Source organism: Bufo bufo, chromosome 7 (genome assembly GCF_905171765.1).
Source record: "Bufo bufo chromosome 7, aBufBuf1.1, whole genome shotgun sequence".
NCBI classification, from domain to species: domain Eukaryota; kingdom Metazoa; phylum Chordata; class Amphibia; order Anura; family Bufonidae; genus Bufo; species Bufo bufo.
In genome coordinates this window covers 93,652,896-93,668,950 of record NC_053395.1, presented here as the reverse complement: position 1 = coordinate 93,668,950, position 16,055 = coordinate 93,652,896, and the positions used below count along the sequence as shown (strand labels likewise).

General features: G+C 39.8%; 1 protein-coding gene across 1 annotated transcript in view; it reads left to right on the top strand.

Annotated features, from left to right (window-relative positions):
• The window catches only part of DNAH7 (dynein axonemal heavy chain 7), a 574,291-nt gene that overhangs the window by 487,455 nt on the left and 70,781 nt on the right, over positions 1–16,055 (top strand). Inside the window, exon 55 of the mRNA XM_040440176.1 lies at positions 14,620–14,820. Within this exon, the coding sequence (XP_040296110.1) occupies positions 14,620–14,820 (201 nt within the window). The remainder of the gene's footprint in view (positions 1–14,619; positions 14,821–16,055) is intronic.

The following is a 16,055-nucleotide window of genomic DNA, read 5'->3' as shown; positions in this document are numbered from 1 at the left end:
TTAAACAAAAACATAATGCAAAAAATGTATTAAGAAATAAGATGCATACTATTTAAGTTACTTTAACACTGCTTTGTTTAACTTTTCTTTTGCTAACATTTTAAGTGTATCCAGAAGCCATTTGTAGCTGCATTTTGATTATATTTATTATGCTATTCCTCAGCAGTTGAAAGAGTTAATGAAGTCTAACCTTTTTTCACACATCTGTGTCCTTGAAAACATTCTCATTGATTGGTTTTGAAATAGCTAGTTTTGTGTGAGTCAGGTCTGATAACATTTAAGCCACATCCGAGGTGAATGGGATTTTCATATTTAATGTGTATTCACAGTAAGCCTAGAAATGGAAAATATATTTATAAAGTCAACTGCATTCATTCTACAGTAGAAGTATCATTATTTATAGACTAAAAGTTTTAAATCTGGATACATTTTTTTATAGAAAAAAAACATTTGAATGTATGAATGTTTGTATACAGTCACAAAACATGTAATACATATAACTGTATAGTCTTAAACCTATAATATTTGGATTATATGTCAAGTAATATAGCAAAAAAAAACATTTTTCTAAAAATAGAATTTTACATGTTGCACAAGCATAAGTGCTATGCAATGGGTATTCTGATCCCTGCCATGAATGCCCCTTTAACTTCTGAGAAAACGCAAGCATTAACTGGTCTTAATTAAAAGAATATAAAGTAATCTGATCATTTATCATATGGACAACAAGCTGGCTTAGTGGTGAGTACTGTTGACTTGAAGCACTAAGGCTCTGGGCTTGAAATGGGTCAAAGCAAAAGTTGTTTGGACGGCACTCCTTAACAATGGTCCGGTGCTCAGCGGTAATGACAGTCAGTATATAAAAATATGAAACCGCGGCACTCGAGTTAGATAGTTAAGTATTTATTTATCCATCCACAAAAATAGGACTTAAGGCCAACGTTTCGGTCTCATCCCGAGACCTTGTTCACGGCCTGGAAGAAAGAAACGTCTGGTGTGGAGCCATCCTCCACACCAGACATTTCTTTCTTCCAGGCCGTGAACAAGGTCTCGGGATGAGACCGAAACGTTGGCCTTAAGTCCTATTTTTGTGGATGGATAAATAAATACTTAACTATCTAACTCAAGTGCCGCGGTTTCATATTTTTATGAAATGGGTCAAAGGCAACATCTGTGTAGTGTTTGTGTAACCAGCAGTGGGTGTGGACCCACTGTGCCAACTAACCAGTTTCAGTTTGGGCTAAATCTAAGGCTATTGTCCTGGCAGTTCCCTGATACTCACCCTTTAACCCTGATACAGGGATCTCGACTTCACCCCAGGGAATCAGTCAGGCCGTTACCTCCTGGAGTAGTCCTATTGTAGTTGGCTGCTGACCCACAGGGGTCAGAGACACCGTTGCAAAGCACCAAAGACTCAGTCAGGGCAGGTTGAGTACTTGCGTATTCCAAACAGCAGTTCCAAGGTCCGGGCAGGCAGAGTTTGTGCGTAGTCCAGGTCACAGTTCCAAAATCAGAGAAGGAAGCAAGGGGCAGAATCGATAGAAAGGCAAGGTACGGTACGCGTGTATTCAGACAAGAGAATACTTTTGCTGGTTACTAGAGACTAGACAACCTCAAAGATCAGGTAAGGAGGTGAATCCACAGCCTAGCTAAATAGAGCGACTGATCAGCAACTTAACCAGCACCTGGACAGGGGGAAAGCATTAACTCTGTTTGTGCTGAAGGAAAGTTCACAGAGCACTAGTCCAAATTCACACAGGGAGAATAGAGCATTGTCCATGCCTGCCCAGAAAAGCAATGCAATGACAGGTGTGACCGTTTGTGTCTTCTCCTTGTGTATATGTGAGTTTTTTCCCTTGGTTTCCTCCCAAACTCAAAAACATACTGTAGGTTAATTGCCTTCCTTTGGCATTGACTCTATTTTGTGTCTGAGATAGGCAAATTTGACATTTGTGAGACCCACTGTGGGCAGGGACTTGTGAGAATGGAGAAAATATTTGTACAGTACTGTGGAATAGGTTGGCACTATATAATGAACAACTATAATAAATATAAATGTAATTAAATTGCCGTAGTTCCCAATTTAAAGGCTCAATTAAATAACTATAGTGTAACAGCTATGAGGCATGGGAGCGTCTGACGTGTGATGCTAAGCTCCGCCTCTCCCCCTCGCTATCTGCTGTGGAGTCTCGCAGGCCATATGGAGATGCTGAGAACTCGGGAGCAGTAAGGAAGCTACGGGAGTGATGCGGGATAGGCTGCACAGCCCCTCTTGACAAGTTTAGCCCAGCTGAATCTTGCCTGCGGTAGCGCATCTGGAGGCAATACTGCAGGGAGCCAGACCCACCGGGGGCAATGAAGGAGGCGGTGAGAGATTGTTGCTGGCGGTGGGCGCCTCTGTGTGGCTGGTGCGGCAGTGGACGTGCTTGTTTTGAAAGGAGGAAAGGAGAAGAGGTCTGGTTGGAGGAAGTGGTTAGAGGTGTCTCCTCCATGAAAGATTCAGGGAATATGCCCCCCTAACAAACAGCTCGCTAACCTCTTACTAATGAACTAAAGCTTGGTAATAGCCTTCTAATCCCTAACGTTTAATTTACTAACATGGGGCTTCCAGCACTGTCGGGGGGGTGTTGTGGAGGAGTAATTTAAGGCTGGGAGACGGTAATACATCGGGTGGCGAGGGAGGGGTTTGGATTGTCCTGTGGCCATTATTTGATATTTATCTTAAAAGTTGCCACATTCAGAGATTTGCTGATAATTGTGACTTTTTATTGGCTCCTTATCGTTTATAATTTGGAATATATTCCTCCCCCTATCTCACTGCAATGCCCCCCAAAAAGGGAGGATCAGCAGGGGTCTAGTACTGGAGCTGGGCTGGAAACAAGGCAGAAACAAAATGTTTTAATCAAGTATCTGACTCCTACAACCCCCCTTGAGGTCTGCTAATTCTAGGAAAGAGATAGAAGAGGGATTTGAACCTCAGTTGGAAGAAAATGCTAATCTAAATGATGCAATGGGGAAGGAAATAAACGTTATAACAACTGAAATTGATGCCAAAATGGTTAAAGAGATTTAATATACTGTAACTGGGCTTGAAAGTGTGATGGGGAAAGTAGTAACCCAGATTGGGATGGTACAAACAGACGTGAGCCTGATTAGAGATCTAGTAAAGCTGAGAGAACCTCTGAAGCAGATGGAGAGTAGAAAATCGGTAGTGGAGGATTGAATACATAAGTTGGAGAAGGATGTTGCGTCTCTTAAGCAAACAATGGTTGATATGGAGAATAAATTAATAGATTTAGACTATAGGACTTGAATAACTAATCTGAGATGTGTGGGAATACCGGAGGGGATGGAGGGATATCATTTATGGAGAAATGGATTTCCGAGAACTGTAAGCCTGGAATGCTTTCTAGACTTTTTGCCATAAAGAGAGCACATAGAATCCCCAGTCAAAAAAGAATACCAGGAGTTCATCCGAGATCAATTTTGGTTAAGTTTCTACTCTCCAAAGACTGTGATGCTATTTTGCAAGACTCTAAATCCTCTTATAAGTTTCAGATTGAGGGGATAAAAATAAGATTATTTCCGCATTATTCAGCGGCCAAAAAAATATACGGACATAAAAAAAGAGATTGAGACAGGCTGGATTGAAGTATAGTTTGTTATTTCCAGCTAAGCTTCGGGTGGTCTATCAGGATAGGTCTTTTTTCTTTCAGTCACCTGAAGAAGCAAATGAATGGGCAGAATGGAAGGGCCTGTGAGAAGTGACTGTATTATAATACAGTTGCAAGAAAAAGTATGTGAACCCTTTGGAATGATATGGATTTCTGCATCTTCATCTAAGTCACAACAATAGACAATCACAGTCTGCTTAAACTAATAACACACAAAGAATTAAATGTTACCATGTTTTTATTGAACACACCATGTAAACATTCACAGTGCAGGTGGAAAAAGTATGTGAACCCCTAGACTAATGACATCTCCAAAAGCAAATTGGAGTGAGGTGTCAGCCAACTGGAGTCCAATCAATGAGATGAGATTGGAGGTGTTTGTTACAGCTGCCCTGCCCTATAAAAAGAACACACCAGTTCTGGGTTTGCTTTTCACAAGAAGCATTGCCTGATGTGAATGATGCTTCGCACAAAAGAGCTCTCAGAAGCCCTACGATTAAGAATTGTTGACTTGCATAAAGCTGGAAACGGTTCTAAAAGTATCTCCAAAAGCCTTGCTGTTCATCAGTCCACGGTAAGACAAATGGTCTATAAATGGAGAAAGTTCAGCACTGCTGCTACTCTCCCTAGGAGTGGCCGTCCTGTAAAGATGACTGCAAGAGCTCAGCGCAGACTGCTCAATGAGGTGAAGAAGAATCCTAGAGTGTCAGCTAAAGAATTACAAAAGTCTCTGGCATATGCTAACATCCCTGTTAGCGAATCTACGATACGTAAAACACTAAACAAGAATGGATTTCATGGGAGGATACCACAGAGGAAGCCACTGCTCTCCGAAAAAAACATTGCTGCACGTTTACAGTTTGCACAAGAGCACCTGGATGTTCCACAGCAGTACTGGCAAAATATTCTGTGGACAGATGAAACCAAAGTTGAGTTGTTTGGAAGAAACACACAACACTATGTGTGGAGAAAAAGAGGCACAGCACACCAACATCAAAACCTCATCCCAACTGTGAAGTATGGTGGTGGGGGCATCATGGTTTGGGGCTGCATTTCTGCGTCAGGGCCAGGACGGATTGCTATCATCGAAGGAAAAATGAATTTCCAAGTTTATCAAGACATTTTGCAGGAGAACTTAAGGCCATCTGTCCAAAAGCTGAAGCTCAACAGAAGATGGGTGTTGCAACAGGACAACGACCCAAAGCATAGAAGTAAATCAACAACAGAATGGCTTAAACAGAAGAAAATACGCCTTCTGGAGTGGCCCAGTCAGAGTCCTGACCTCAACCCGATTGAGATGCTGTGGCATGACCTCAAGAAAGCGATTCACACCAGACATCCCAAGAATATTACTGAACTGAAACAGTTCTGTAAAGAGGAATGGTCAAGAATTACTCTAGACCGTTGTGCACGTCTGATCTGCAACTACAGGAAATGTTTGGTTGAAGTTATTGCTGCCAAAGGAGGTTCAACCAGTTATTAAATCCAAGGGTTCACATACTTTTTCCACCTGCACTGTGAATGTTTACAACGTGTGTTCAATAAAAACATGGTAACATTTAATTCTTTGTGTGTTATTAGTTTAAGCAGACTGTGATTGTCTATTGTTGTGACTTAGATGAAGATCAGATCACATTTTATAACCAATTTGTGCAGAAATCCATATAATTTCTAAGGGTTCACATACTTTTCCTTGCAACTGTATTTGCCTTTTTTAGGGGTATATATGGAGTAATATGCATAGTTTTAGAGCGCTCTATCTTTTTGAGATGGGAGCTGTCTGGGGGTGGGGAGGGAAGGGGGGTTTCTTGTGGGGAGAGAGGAGAGACATGGGTTTTTAGTTTTGTTGGGGTTTCCTTTTTTTTTTGAGAATGTTGAGAGTAATTTCACTTAATGTACGCGGGTTAAGAGAAAGGTTAAAAAAGGTTTGCTGTTTTTGACTGGATAATAGGATATATGCCAGCTGTCATCTGCCTGCAAAAGACACATTGGGATAGGGATTCAATAGGGTGGGTGAAAAAAAGATGGATAGATGGACAATATCATTCTATATATACATCATACTTGAGAGAAGTATCCATTTTTGTACATAGTAAAGTTAATTATGAATTTGTGGCATGTAATTCAGATGACTGCGTCAGGTATCTCTTTTTACAGTGTAGCATAAATAGACATTATGTGAACAAAACCAGACGTTGCAGGCAGCTAATGCCTGTGCTGGTCATGACAATAGAGCAATGCAGTGACAAGTCACCAGGGAGTCCATATTACAAATACTACCACAGTATCACATAATTTTACGAGGAAGACCATAATCCTGCTGGGTGCTTAGTAGGACACCTGTGATGTATGGAAAATCTTAAAATATTTCAATACCATATTGTTTGTTAATCTTGCCAGTTGGGCATCCACTGCCAAGTTTTAAATGTTACTGCTGTTGGAGGTGTTAAGTTGTGTGCTCCTAGAAGTAATCAAATTATTTTCCTCCAGCTGTTACATTGGTGATCAAAGCAAAACTCCAGTCCTTTCTGTTTAACCACTTGATCCATCGGCTGCCCTAGATTGGCTCAACAAGATTTTTAGTGAAGTCATTGGGCAGTGGAAAACCCTACAGGGTAATTGTTGGGGTCCTTTCTAGGTGTGGGTCCTGAAAAATAGCCTATTAGGACACAAAAAAGGGCTGACCTTGCAGAAGTCTGTGTCCTAATGGCACAGAGCATAATGATGTATATTTATACATTACAAATTTAAGACAAAGGTGCAAAGATGGACCGTTATTTTGTATAAGATACGGTAATGTATATGATGCATACATTACATGAAAACATATGCCCATATCTGGTATACCTCCAAATGTAATAACCGGAAAAATAAAGTTACCAAGTTAATTATTGTAAATGGTGTAAAAAATTATTATATCAAATTATTATATTTTTTCTGTGTCCCGGTCCTTAAAAATGATATAAAGTACATAGCAATGTATATGTTTTCCCAAGTGGTGTCTAAAAATTACAGTTCTCCTGCATCAAACAAGAAATCATACGGCTATGTCATTGAAAAAAGCTTAGTTTTGGCAGTCAAAATGTGAAGAGGCAAATGTTTATATTTTTATCAAGTAACCATAAGAAACTTTGTAAAATATTTTATTTAAAAAAATGCTTATTTCTCCACTTATTAGGCTTTTCTCTCTTAGGGTACTTTCACACTTGCTTTGTGAGGATCCGGCAGGCATTTTCGTCGCCGGAACTGCCTGCCGGATCCGGAAATCCGTATGCAAACAGATATCATTTGTAGACGGATCTGGATGCTTATCCGTCTGACAAATGCATTGAAATACCGGATGCGTCTCTTCGGTGTCATCCGGAAAAACTGATCCAGTATTTATTATTTTCACATTTTTAAAGGTCTGCGCAATTCGGCTCTAATACATTTCAATGGAAATTATTGTCGGATCCAGCATTCCTGCAAGTGTTCCGGAATTTCGGACAGAGAAAATACCGCAGCATGCTGCGGTATTTCCTCTGGCCAAATACAGTTAGTACGTGAAAAGAAAAATGGAGCGTAAGAGTAGGAGAATGAATTACTCAAATCAGAACCAAGGGCTATGAATTAACCCTGATTTATAGAGAAAGATTAGGAGAAACGGCGCCAAGGGACAAGGTGCTATAGAGAAATCGGAGAGTTCCAGTAAGAAAGTTTGATAGGTTTTTAGGCAGCTCACACCATAGAAGAAGCTAGTCTCAAAGTCGAGGCTGCCCGTAATATCAAGTTAAAAGGAAAAAAGCAATTCAAGGGGTAGAAACCCGAGGAGCGCCACCAACTATCAGTGCAGGGAAAATTAATTAGAACCGATAAGATTGAGTTCTTTAACCACGTAGGTGGTGGCTGAGTAAATGTATCCAGAATAAGAAAAGTTATACTCAATGGTCTATGTATAGTAATTAAAAAATAGAGCAAATAAAAAGGTGTCAATAAATTCATGAGATCAAAATGACAACACGGCTGTTATGGTTGTACTTACTTCACTAGGGGGGGTAGTGCAAGATAAAGCTCAAAACACTTTCACTTATCGCCCTCCCTCGCCGAGGTCGCCTGTAGGAAATGAATCCACCGAATGGTCCCAAATGATGAACCGGGGGCCTTCTTGAATAAATCAGGTGGTCTTTAATGTGAAAAGAAGAGCTTGACGCGTTTTCGGGGGTTAAATACAGTCCCCCTTCCTCAGGAGCAAGATATAACAAACAAATGCTAATACAGGTATATATAGTGTGGTTTCAAAATATGGCGGCAGGGAGGGCTCATGACCTAACAAACAGGAAGTCCTGCCCCCTCCCATGCCTTCACTTCAAGAAAACATATCTACATAAAACAATATTCTTTTTCCCCTGTCATTATGAACAGACACAAAATCCCTACAGGTATCCCTGATAAAACATACATTTGATACCTCCGTGCTCTAGATGCAGGTCACGGATAACAGGAAGCCCAGATGGTATGAAGTGACACATGTCCGATGTTTGGAGCGCATAAGTGCCCTTCCGGTGAGTGTGTGGAATGCACCAGAACTAAGGACATGTACATATCTATTGCGCATGCGCGAAAGAGAAATTCTATTGCGCCTGCGCACATGCAAAAATAATATTAATATCGATAAATGTGTGCTTGCACGTGCACTAAAGCGAGTAGAATATGGAGATAGATGGGTGGGTGAATATACGCATGCGCTATGTGTGATCCAAGCACACGTGTGTGCGGTGTGATTGTGGCGCATGCATGCGCAATGCGCTCACATTAACTACGAAGTGTGGTGATTGTACAGAAGCCGGAAGGAGATAGGTCCTGCGTTCTACAGAGAATCCGTGGGATGCGAGCGGAAGGGGAGGGTCTGAAGGAAGTAGATGCTTATACTTGATTGGACAGTAGGCGTTCCACATGGAGTATGTGGAACGCAAGCTGTCAAAGAGGACTAAAAAAGGGGGGGAGCGGGCCTACCCATGACTACATGGGCTAGAAATACACACATATATGGCGCTGGTGGTAAGGATCGATAGTAAAGCACCAGTAGCTTTCAAATGATACGCCCTAAAAAGTTGAATGAACTGCTAATAAGAACACCATTCGTCATGGGCATTTAAATAAATAAAGGTTATTCAAAGTTATTCAAAATTATTCCAAATTATGCAATATATGGTAGGGGCATCTATATTAACATAACTATATGGGAAGGGCAAAACTACATATAAAAAGATCCATGTCTGAAGAAGAGAAAGCATAGATTCATATGCTATATAAATAAACTATATATATGAAGGTATATATGTGATGTAATCTGATATAGGCACATGGAAGTGCGCAAATGAAGATACAAATACTAATACTAATGCAAGTACAATGAGAAAGAGAAAAAAATATATATATATTTTGGAAATATATGGACACAAAAACATACATTATACAATGGACAATTATTGTAATGATGGCACCATGGATATATCTATATGAAAAGATGAGTCAGTAAAAGTTATGTATATATATATATATATATATATATATATATATACACAGGGTGGGCCATTTATATGGATACACTTTAATAAAATGGGAATGGTTGGTGATATTAACTTCCTGTTTGTGGCACATTAGTATATGTGAGGGGGGAAACTTTTCAAGATGGGTGGTGACCATGGTGGCCATTTTGAAGTCGGCCATTTTGAATCCAACTTTTGTTTTTTCAATAGGAAGAGGGTCATGTCACACATCAAACTTATTGGGAATTTCACCCGAAAAACAATGGTGTGCTTGGTTTTAACGTAACTTTATTCTTTCATGAGTTATTTACAAGTTTCTGACCACTTATAAAATGTGTTCAATGTGCTGCCCATTGTGTTGGATTGTCAATGCAACCCTCTTCTCCCACTCTTCACACACTGATAGAAACACCGCAGGAGAAATGCTAGCACAGGCTTCCAATATCCGTAGTTTCAGGTGCTGCACATCATGTATCTTCACAGCATAGGCAATTGCCTTCAGATGACCCCAAAGATAAAAGTCTAAGGGGGTCAGATCGGGAGACCTTGGGGGCCATTCAACTGGCCCACGACGACCAATCCACTTTCAAGGAAACTGTTCATCTAGGAATGCTCGGACCTGACACCCATAATGTGGTGGTGCACCATCTTGCTGGAAAAACTCAGGGAACGTGCCAGCTTCAGTGCATAAAGAGGGAAACACATCATCATGTAGCAATTTCGCATATCCAGTGGCCTTGAGGTTTCCATTGATGAAGAATGGCCCCACTATCTTTGTACCCCATATACCACACCATACCATCAATTTTTTTGTTCCAACAGTGTTGGAGGGATCTATCCAATGTGGGTTAGTGTCAGACCAATAGCGGTGGTTTTGTTTGTTAACTTCACCATTCACATAAAAGTTTGCCTCATCACTGAACAAAATCTTCTGCGTAAACTGAGGGTCCTGTTCCAATTTTTGTTTTGCCCATTCTGCAAATTCAGTGCGCCGATCTGGGTCATCCTCGTTGAGATGCTGCAGTAGCTGGAGTTTGTAAGGGTGCCATTTGTGAGTAGCTAATATCCGCCGAAGGGATGTTCGACTAATGCCACTCTCCAGTGACATGCGGCGAGTGCTACGCTGTGGGCTCTTGCTGAATGAAGCTAGGACAGCCACTGATGTTTCTTCATTAGAGACAGATTTCATGCTTCCACATTTTGGCAAATCCAACACTGAACCAGTTTCACGAAACTTAGCAAGCAGTTTGCTAACTGTAGCATGGGAGATGGGTGGTCTCGTAGGGTGTCTTGCATTGAAATCTGCTGCAATGACCCGGTTACTGCGTTCACCAGACATCAACACAATTTCTATCCGCTCCTCACGTGTTAACCTCGGTGACATGTCAATGGCTGTAAACAAAGAGAAACTTGTAAATAACTCATGAAAGAATAAAGTTACGTTAAAACCAAGCACACCATTGTTTTTCGGGTGAAATTCCCAATAAGTTTGATGTGTCACATGACCCTCTTCCTATTGAAAAAACAAAAGTTGGATTCAAAATGGCCGACTTCAAAATAGCCGCCATGGTCACCACCCATCTTGAAAAGTTTCCCCCCTCACATATACTAATGTGCCACAAACAGGAAGTTAATATCACCAACCGTTCCCATTTTATTAAGGTGTATCCATATAAATGGCCCACCCTGTATAGATATAAACACACACATATGTGAGTATACACATACATGGACTAAATACCTATACATTAGAGGGGGGATTGACTAAACTAGGTGATCTACAAACTTATAGTCACTCAAAGTAGTTAAAATTAAATTAATTTAAAAATAGTTCAAAATCCAACTAAAATTGGGTCCCCAGCCACACAGGGCTTGACAGATTGTTTTTAAAAAAAACAAAAAAAAAAAAAAAACCTTTCCTAATAAACTTTTTCTCCAAAAGTTAATGATTAATAAATAATTAATAATAGCTATACTCAAGTGACTCGTTCAGCCATTATTAATTATTTATTAATTATTTATTAATCAATAACTTTTATAGAAAAAGTTTCTTAGGAAAAATATTAGACTTTTTTTTTTTCAAAAACAATCTGTCAAGCCCTGTGTGGCTGGAGACCCAATTTTGGTTGGTTTTTGAACTATTTTTAAATTACCGTAATTTAATTTTAACTACTTTGAGTGACTATAAGTTTGTAGATCACCTAGTTTAGTCAATCCCCCCTCTAATATATAGGTATTTAGTCCATGTATGTGTATACTCACATATGTGTTTGTTTATATATATATATATATATATATAACTTTTACTGACTCATCTTTTCATATAGATATATCCATGGTGCCATCATTACAATAATTGTCCATTCTATAATGTATATATAAGGACACAAAAACATGTTTCCAAAAAATCTTTTTTTCTCTTTCTCATTGTACTTGCATTAGTATTAGTATCTTCATTTGCGCACTTCCATGTGCCTATATCAGATTACATCACATATATACCTTCATATATATAGCATATGAATCTATGCTTTCTCTTCTTCAGACATGGATCTTTTTATATGTAGTTTTGCCCTTCCCATATAGTGATGTTAATATAGATGCCCCTACTATATATTGCATAATTTTGAATAATTTTGAATAACCTATTATTTACTCATTAATTTATATACCCTTTATTCATTTAAATGCCCATGACAAATGGTGTTCTCTTTAGCAGTAAATTCAACTTTTTAGGGCGTATCATTTGAAAGCTACTTGGTAGCTGATGGTGCTTTACTATCGATCCTTACCACCAGCGCCATATATGTGTGTATTTCTAGCCCATGTAGTCATGGGTAGGCCCGCCCCCCTTTTTTTAGTCCTCTTTGACAGCTTGCGTTCCACATACTCCATGTGGAACGCCTACTATCCAATCAAGTAATAAGCATCTACTTCCTTCAGACCCTCCCCTTCCACTCGCGTCCCACGGATTCTCTGTGGAACGCAGGACCTAGCTCCTTCCGGCTTCTGTACAATCACCACACTTCGTAGTTAATGTGGGCGCATGCGTGCGCCAAAATCACACAGCACATGCGTGTGCTTGGATCGCACATAGCGCATGCGTATATTCACCCACCCATCTATCTCCATATTCTACTCGCTTTAGTGCACGCGCAAGCCCACATTTATCGATATTAATATTATTTTTGCATGTGCGCAGGCGCAATTGAATTTCTCTTTCGCGCATGCGCAATAGATATGTACATGTCCTTAGTTCTGGTGCGTTCCACACACTCACCGGAAGGGCACTCATGCGCGCCAAACACCGGACATGTGTCACTTCATACCATCTGGGCTTCCTGTTATCCGTGACCTGCAACTAGATCACGGAGGTATCAAATGTATGTTTTGTAGGGGATTTTGTGTCTGTTCATAATGACAGGGGAAAAAGAATATTGTTTTATGTAGATATGTTCTCTTAAAGTGAAGGCATGGGAGGGGGCAGGACTTCCTGTTTGTGAGGTCATGAGCCCTCCCTGCCGCCATATTTTGAAACCACACTATATATACCTGTATTAGCATTGGTTTGTTATATCTTGCTCCTGAGGAAGGGGGACTGTATTTAACCCCTGAAACGCGTCGAGCTCTTCTTTTTACATTAAAGACCACCTGATTTATTCAAGAAGGCCCCCGGTTCATCATTTGGGACCATTCGGTGGATTCATTTCCTACAGGCGACCTCGGCGAGGGGGGGGGTGATAAGTGCAAGTGTCTTGCACTAGCCCCCCTGGTGAAGTAAGTACAACCATAACAGCCGTTAGTGTTGTCATTTTGATCTCATGAAATTATTGACACCTTTTTATTGATCCAGTTTTATTTGCTCTATTTTTTAATTACTATACATAGACAATTGAGTATAACTTTTCTTATTCTGGATACATTTACTCAGCCACCACCTACGTGGTTAAAGAACTCAATCTTATCGGTTCTAATTAATCTTTCCTGTACTGATAGTTGGTGGCGCTCCTCGGGTTTCTACCCCTTGAATTGCTTTTTTCCTTTTAACTCAAATACAGTTAGAGGGACTGAACTGATGCATACTGAACGGATTGCTCTCCTTTCAGAATGCATTAGGATTAAACTGATCAGTTTTTTTCCAGTATTGAGCCCCTAGGATGGAACTCAATACTGGAAAAGAATAACGCTAGTGTGAAAGTACCCTTAATGATTCACTAACCTTAAATTCACTGCTCACATCTGTGTTGTGAAGACGAGTTAGGCTGTGTTCCCATCTGCGGCAAGAAAATCTAGCTGCCTGATTCGGCGCAAATACCAGCTGACGGCCAGACCAAAAACCACTGTATGCAACATTTCTTGTCTGGCTGAAATCCGGCATTTATGCCAGAAAGCAGCCTGATCCAGTTATAGTCAATAGGGATCTCGTGGTGATCTGTGGAATCCAGCACTGCTGTATCCAGTAAACTCTGGTAGACTGTTCTCTGACGGGAAAGCCTGCTGAACACTTTCATAGTTAACACAATGATAGGGGATCAAGCCACATGTTGCAGGTGAATGATGTCACGATGAGGAATAACGGAGTTTAAGCAGGTGTAGAACTCAGCAAGAGTCACACCATTTATACACCTTCCAACAGGGTGTGATGGATGTAACTTCTCAAAGTATCATCATAATTGGTTAATACTGAAGCCATACTTTGCATAATTGATTATGGGTAATTGGCCTATTGCCAACACAAACACAGCTTATCTTAACTAACTAACTAAGACCACTAACTTCTACATTTTTTAGCATGTCACTCAAATTGGCAGGTGCCCAGTCTCCTTCTTCTTATTGAGCTCTAAGAAAACCACAAAATTCTGTCTTGAACAAGAGTCTCAGGAAACCTAAAAACGTCTTTATCAACACCTTTACCAGAGATGTGAATGTGGCCTTAGCTGCTTACTGTAGGTTGGGAGATTGGGGAACAGAATCTCCTATTCTATATGTGTGCAGTGTATGGGGAACATCATAGCAACTAGTGTCCACACTTCATCTCAGGGAAAGCAGGCAATTAATGACTGCAGGATACAAGACATATAATGGCTGTAAGTAGTGTTAGTCTCCATGTACACACATGCCAGCTTCATTCTAAAAAGGACAGTTACAACTTTAATGTCAAAGTTGGAGTTACATGGTGTAAAAAATATAAAATCTTAAGACTTATGTATCATCACAATCCATAACAGTTTGTCAACTGAGCTTATTTTACACAACCCTAGCACAGTGAATTTTTCATTTTTACAGCTTTTGATTAAAATCAGAGAGGCTAATAAGAACATCATCTTGTACAGTTTATAACTGGCATTAAATATTCATGATATGTTGAATTTAGATTGTACTGTATGTTTATAGTTTAATGGTTTGTCATTTCACAGGAGCTGAATCCTGAGACTACACATCCAGATTTTCGCCTCTGGCTTACAAGTTATCCATCACCAAATTTCCCTGTCTCTGTACTGCAGAATGGAGTGAAGATGACAAATGAGGCACCCAAAGGCTTGCGTTCCAACATTATTCGCTCATACCTGATGGATCCTATCTCTGATCCTGAGTTTTTCAGTAGCTGCAAAAAACTTGTTAGTAATATTTATTAGATTGATATCAATCAAGACAGCAGTAGTTTTATTTTATTTAAATTGCAGCCCATTGTCTATGGTTAACATACATTAACTGCCGCCTTTTGTAATTATATGTAACATATATCAACTAACCATATTTTTTATATAGAAACCCAGGTGACAATGTATGTTTCCCATAGTCCATTAGATTCTGAGTACTATTATGACTTCACTGAGCAGCGCTGAAATGTGTTCACATCACAGCCAGCAGATGACATTTTTAAATAGCTGCAAGGAGTGTCATTTATTATATATGCATATCTATTAAATGAAAATATCTGATGCTTATTAAATGAAAACTCTATTATGGAGCAATACACAGCTATACCAACTTGCATATAGCTGTTTCAGGCTTGTTAACTCACATCACTATACATCCTCAAACAGGAGGCTGTACTGAGTCCCTGCAGTCCCATGCTAGCCATAGCCATAATGCGCCACTTTGTGGTCCTCTGTAGGGTTTTTGTGACAAAAACCTTTGTTATTAGATGGCATACAGAGGAAGAGAAGGGCCCCATAGACTTCTGTGGGTGCCAAATAATGACTTTGTACAATGGATATAGATATATTTTATTCTATTTAATAGAGCTTAGAGACAACTAGTTAGGAATAACAATATGTTGCAGTAATGTCCCACAACCAATTATTCTTACCTAATTTTTAGTTTTCCAAATAGCAGTGATTTCAAAAGGCTATGACCACCTTAGGGGGCAATTTTTCATTATTGTATTTTAATCATTTTGGGCTCAAAATAATGTTTTTCAATTTGTCTTTATTAAAAAATGTTCAGCTTTTATCCTACAGGGTTAGTTCCAGTTTTACACTGAGTCCCGTTATGTTACTATTCTGATGGCTATGTATAGCCCTTATTTCTAATTCCCTGACAGCTCATAAACACTCCTTATAGCTAAACTTTTATTGAACAGAAAGGAATATGGCTTAAATGAGTGTTTATGAGTAGGGATGAGCGAACCCATGGGAGTTCGGGTTTGCCGGGTTCGGCCGAACTTCAGGTCAAAGTTCGGGTTCGGGACCTGAACTTGACCGCGGACCCCATTAAAGTCAATGGGGACCCGAACTTCACTTTATTATTTTCCATTATAACATAGTTATAACGGAAAATAATAGCATTCTTAAGACAGAATGCAAAAAAAAAAATAATGGCCACTATGTGGTGAGCACGGTAACTTCAC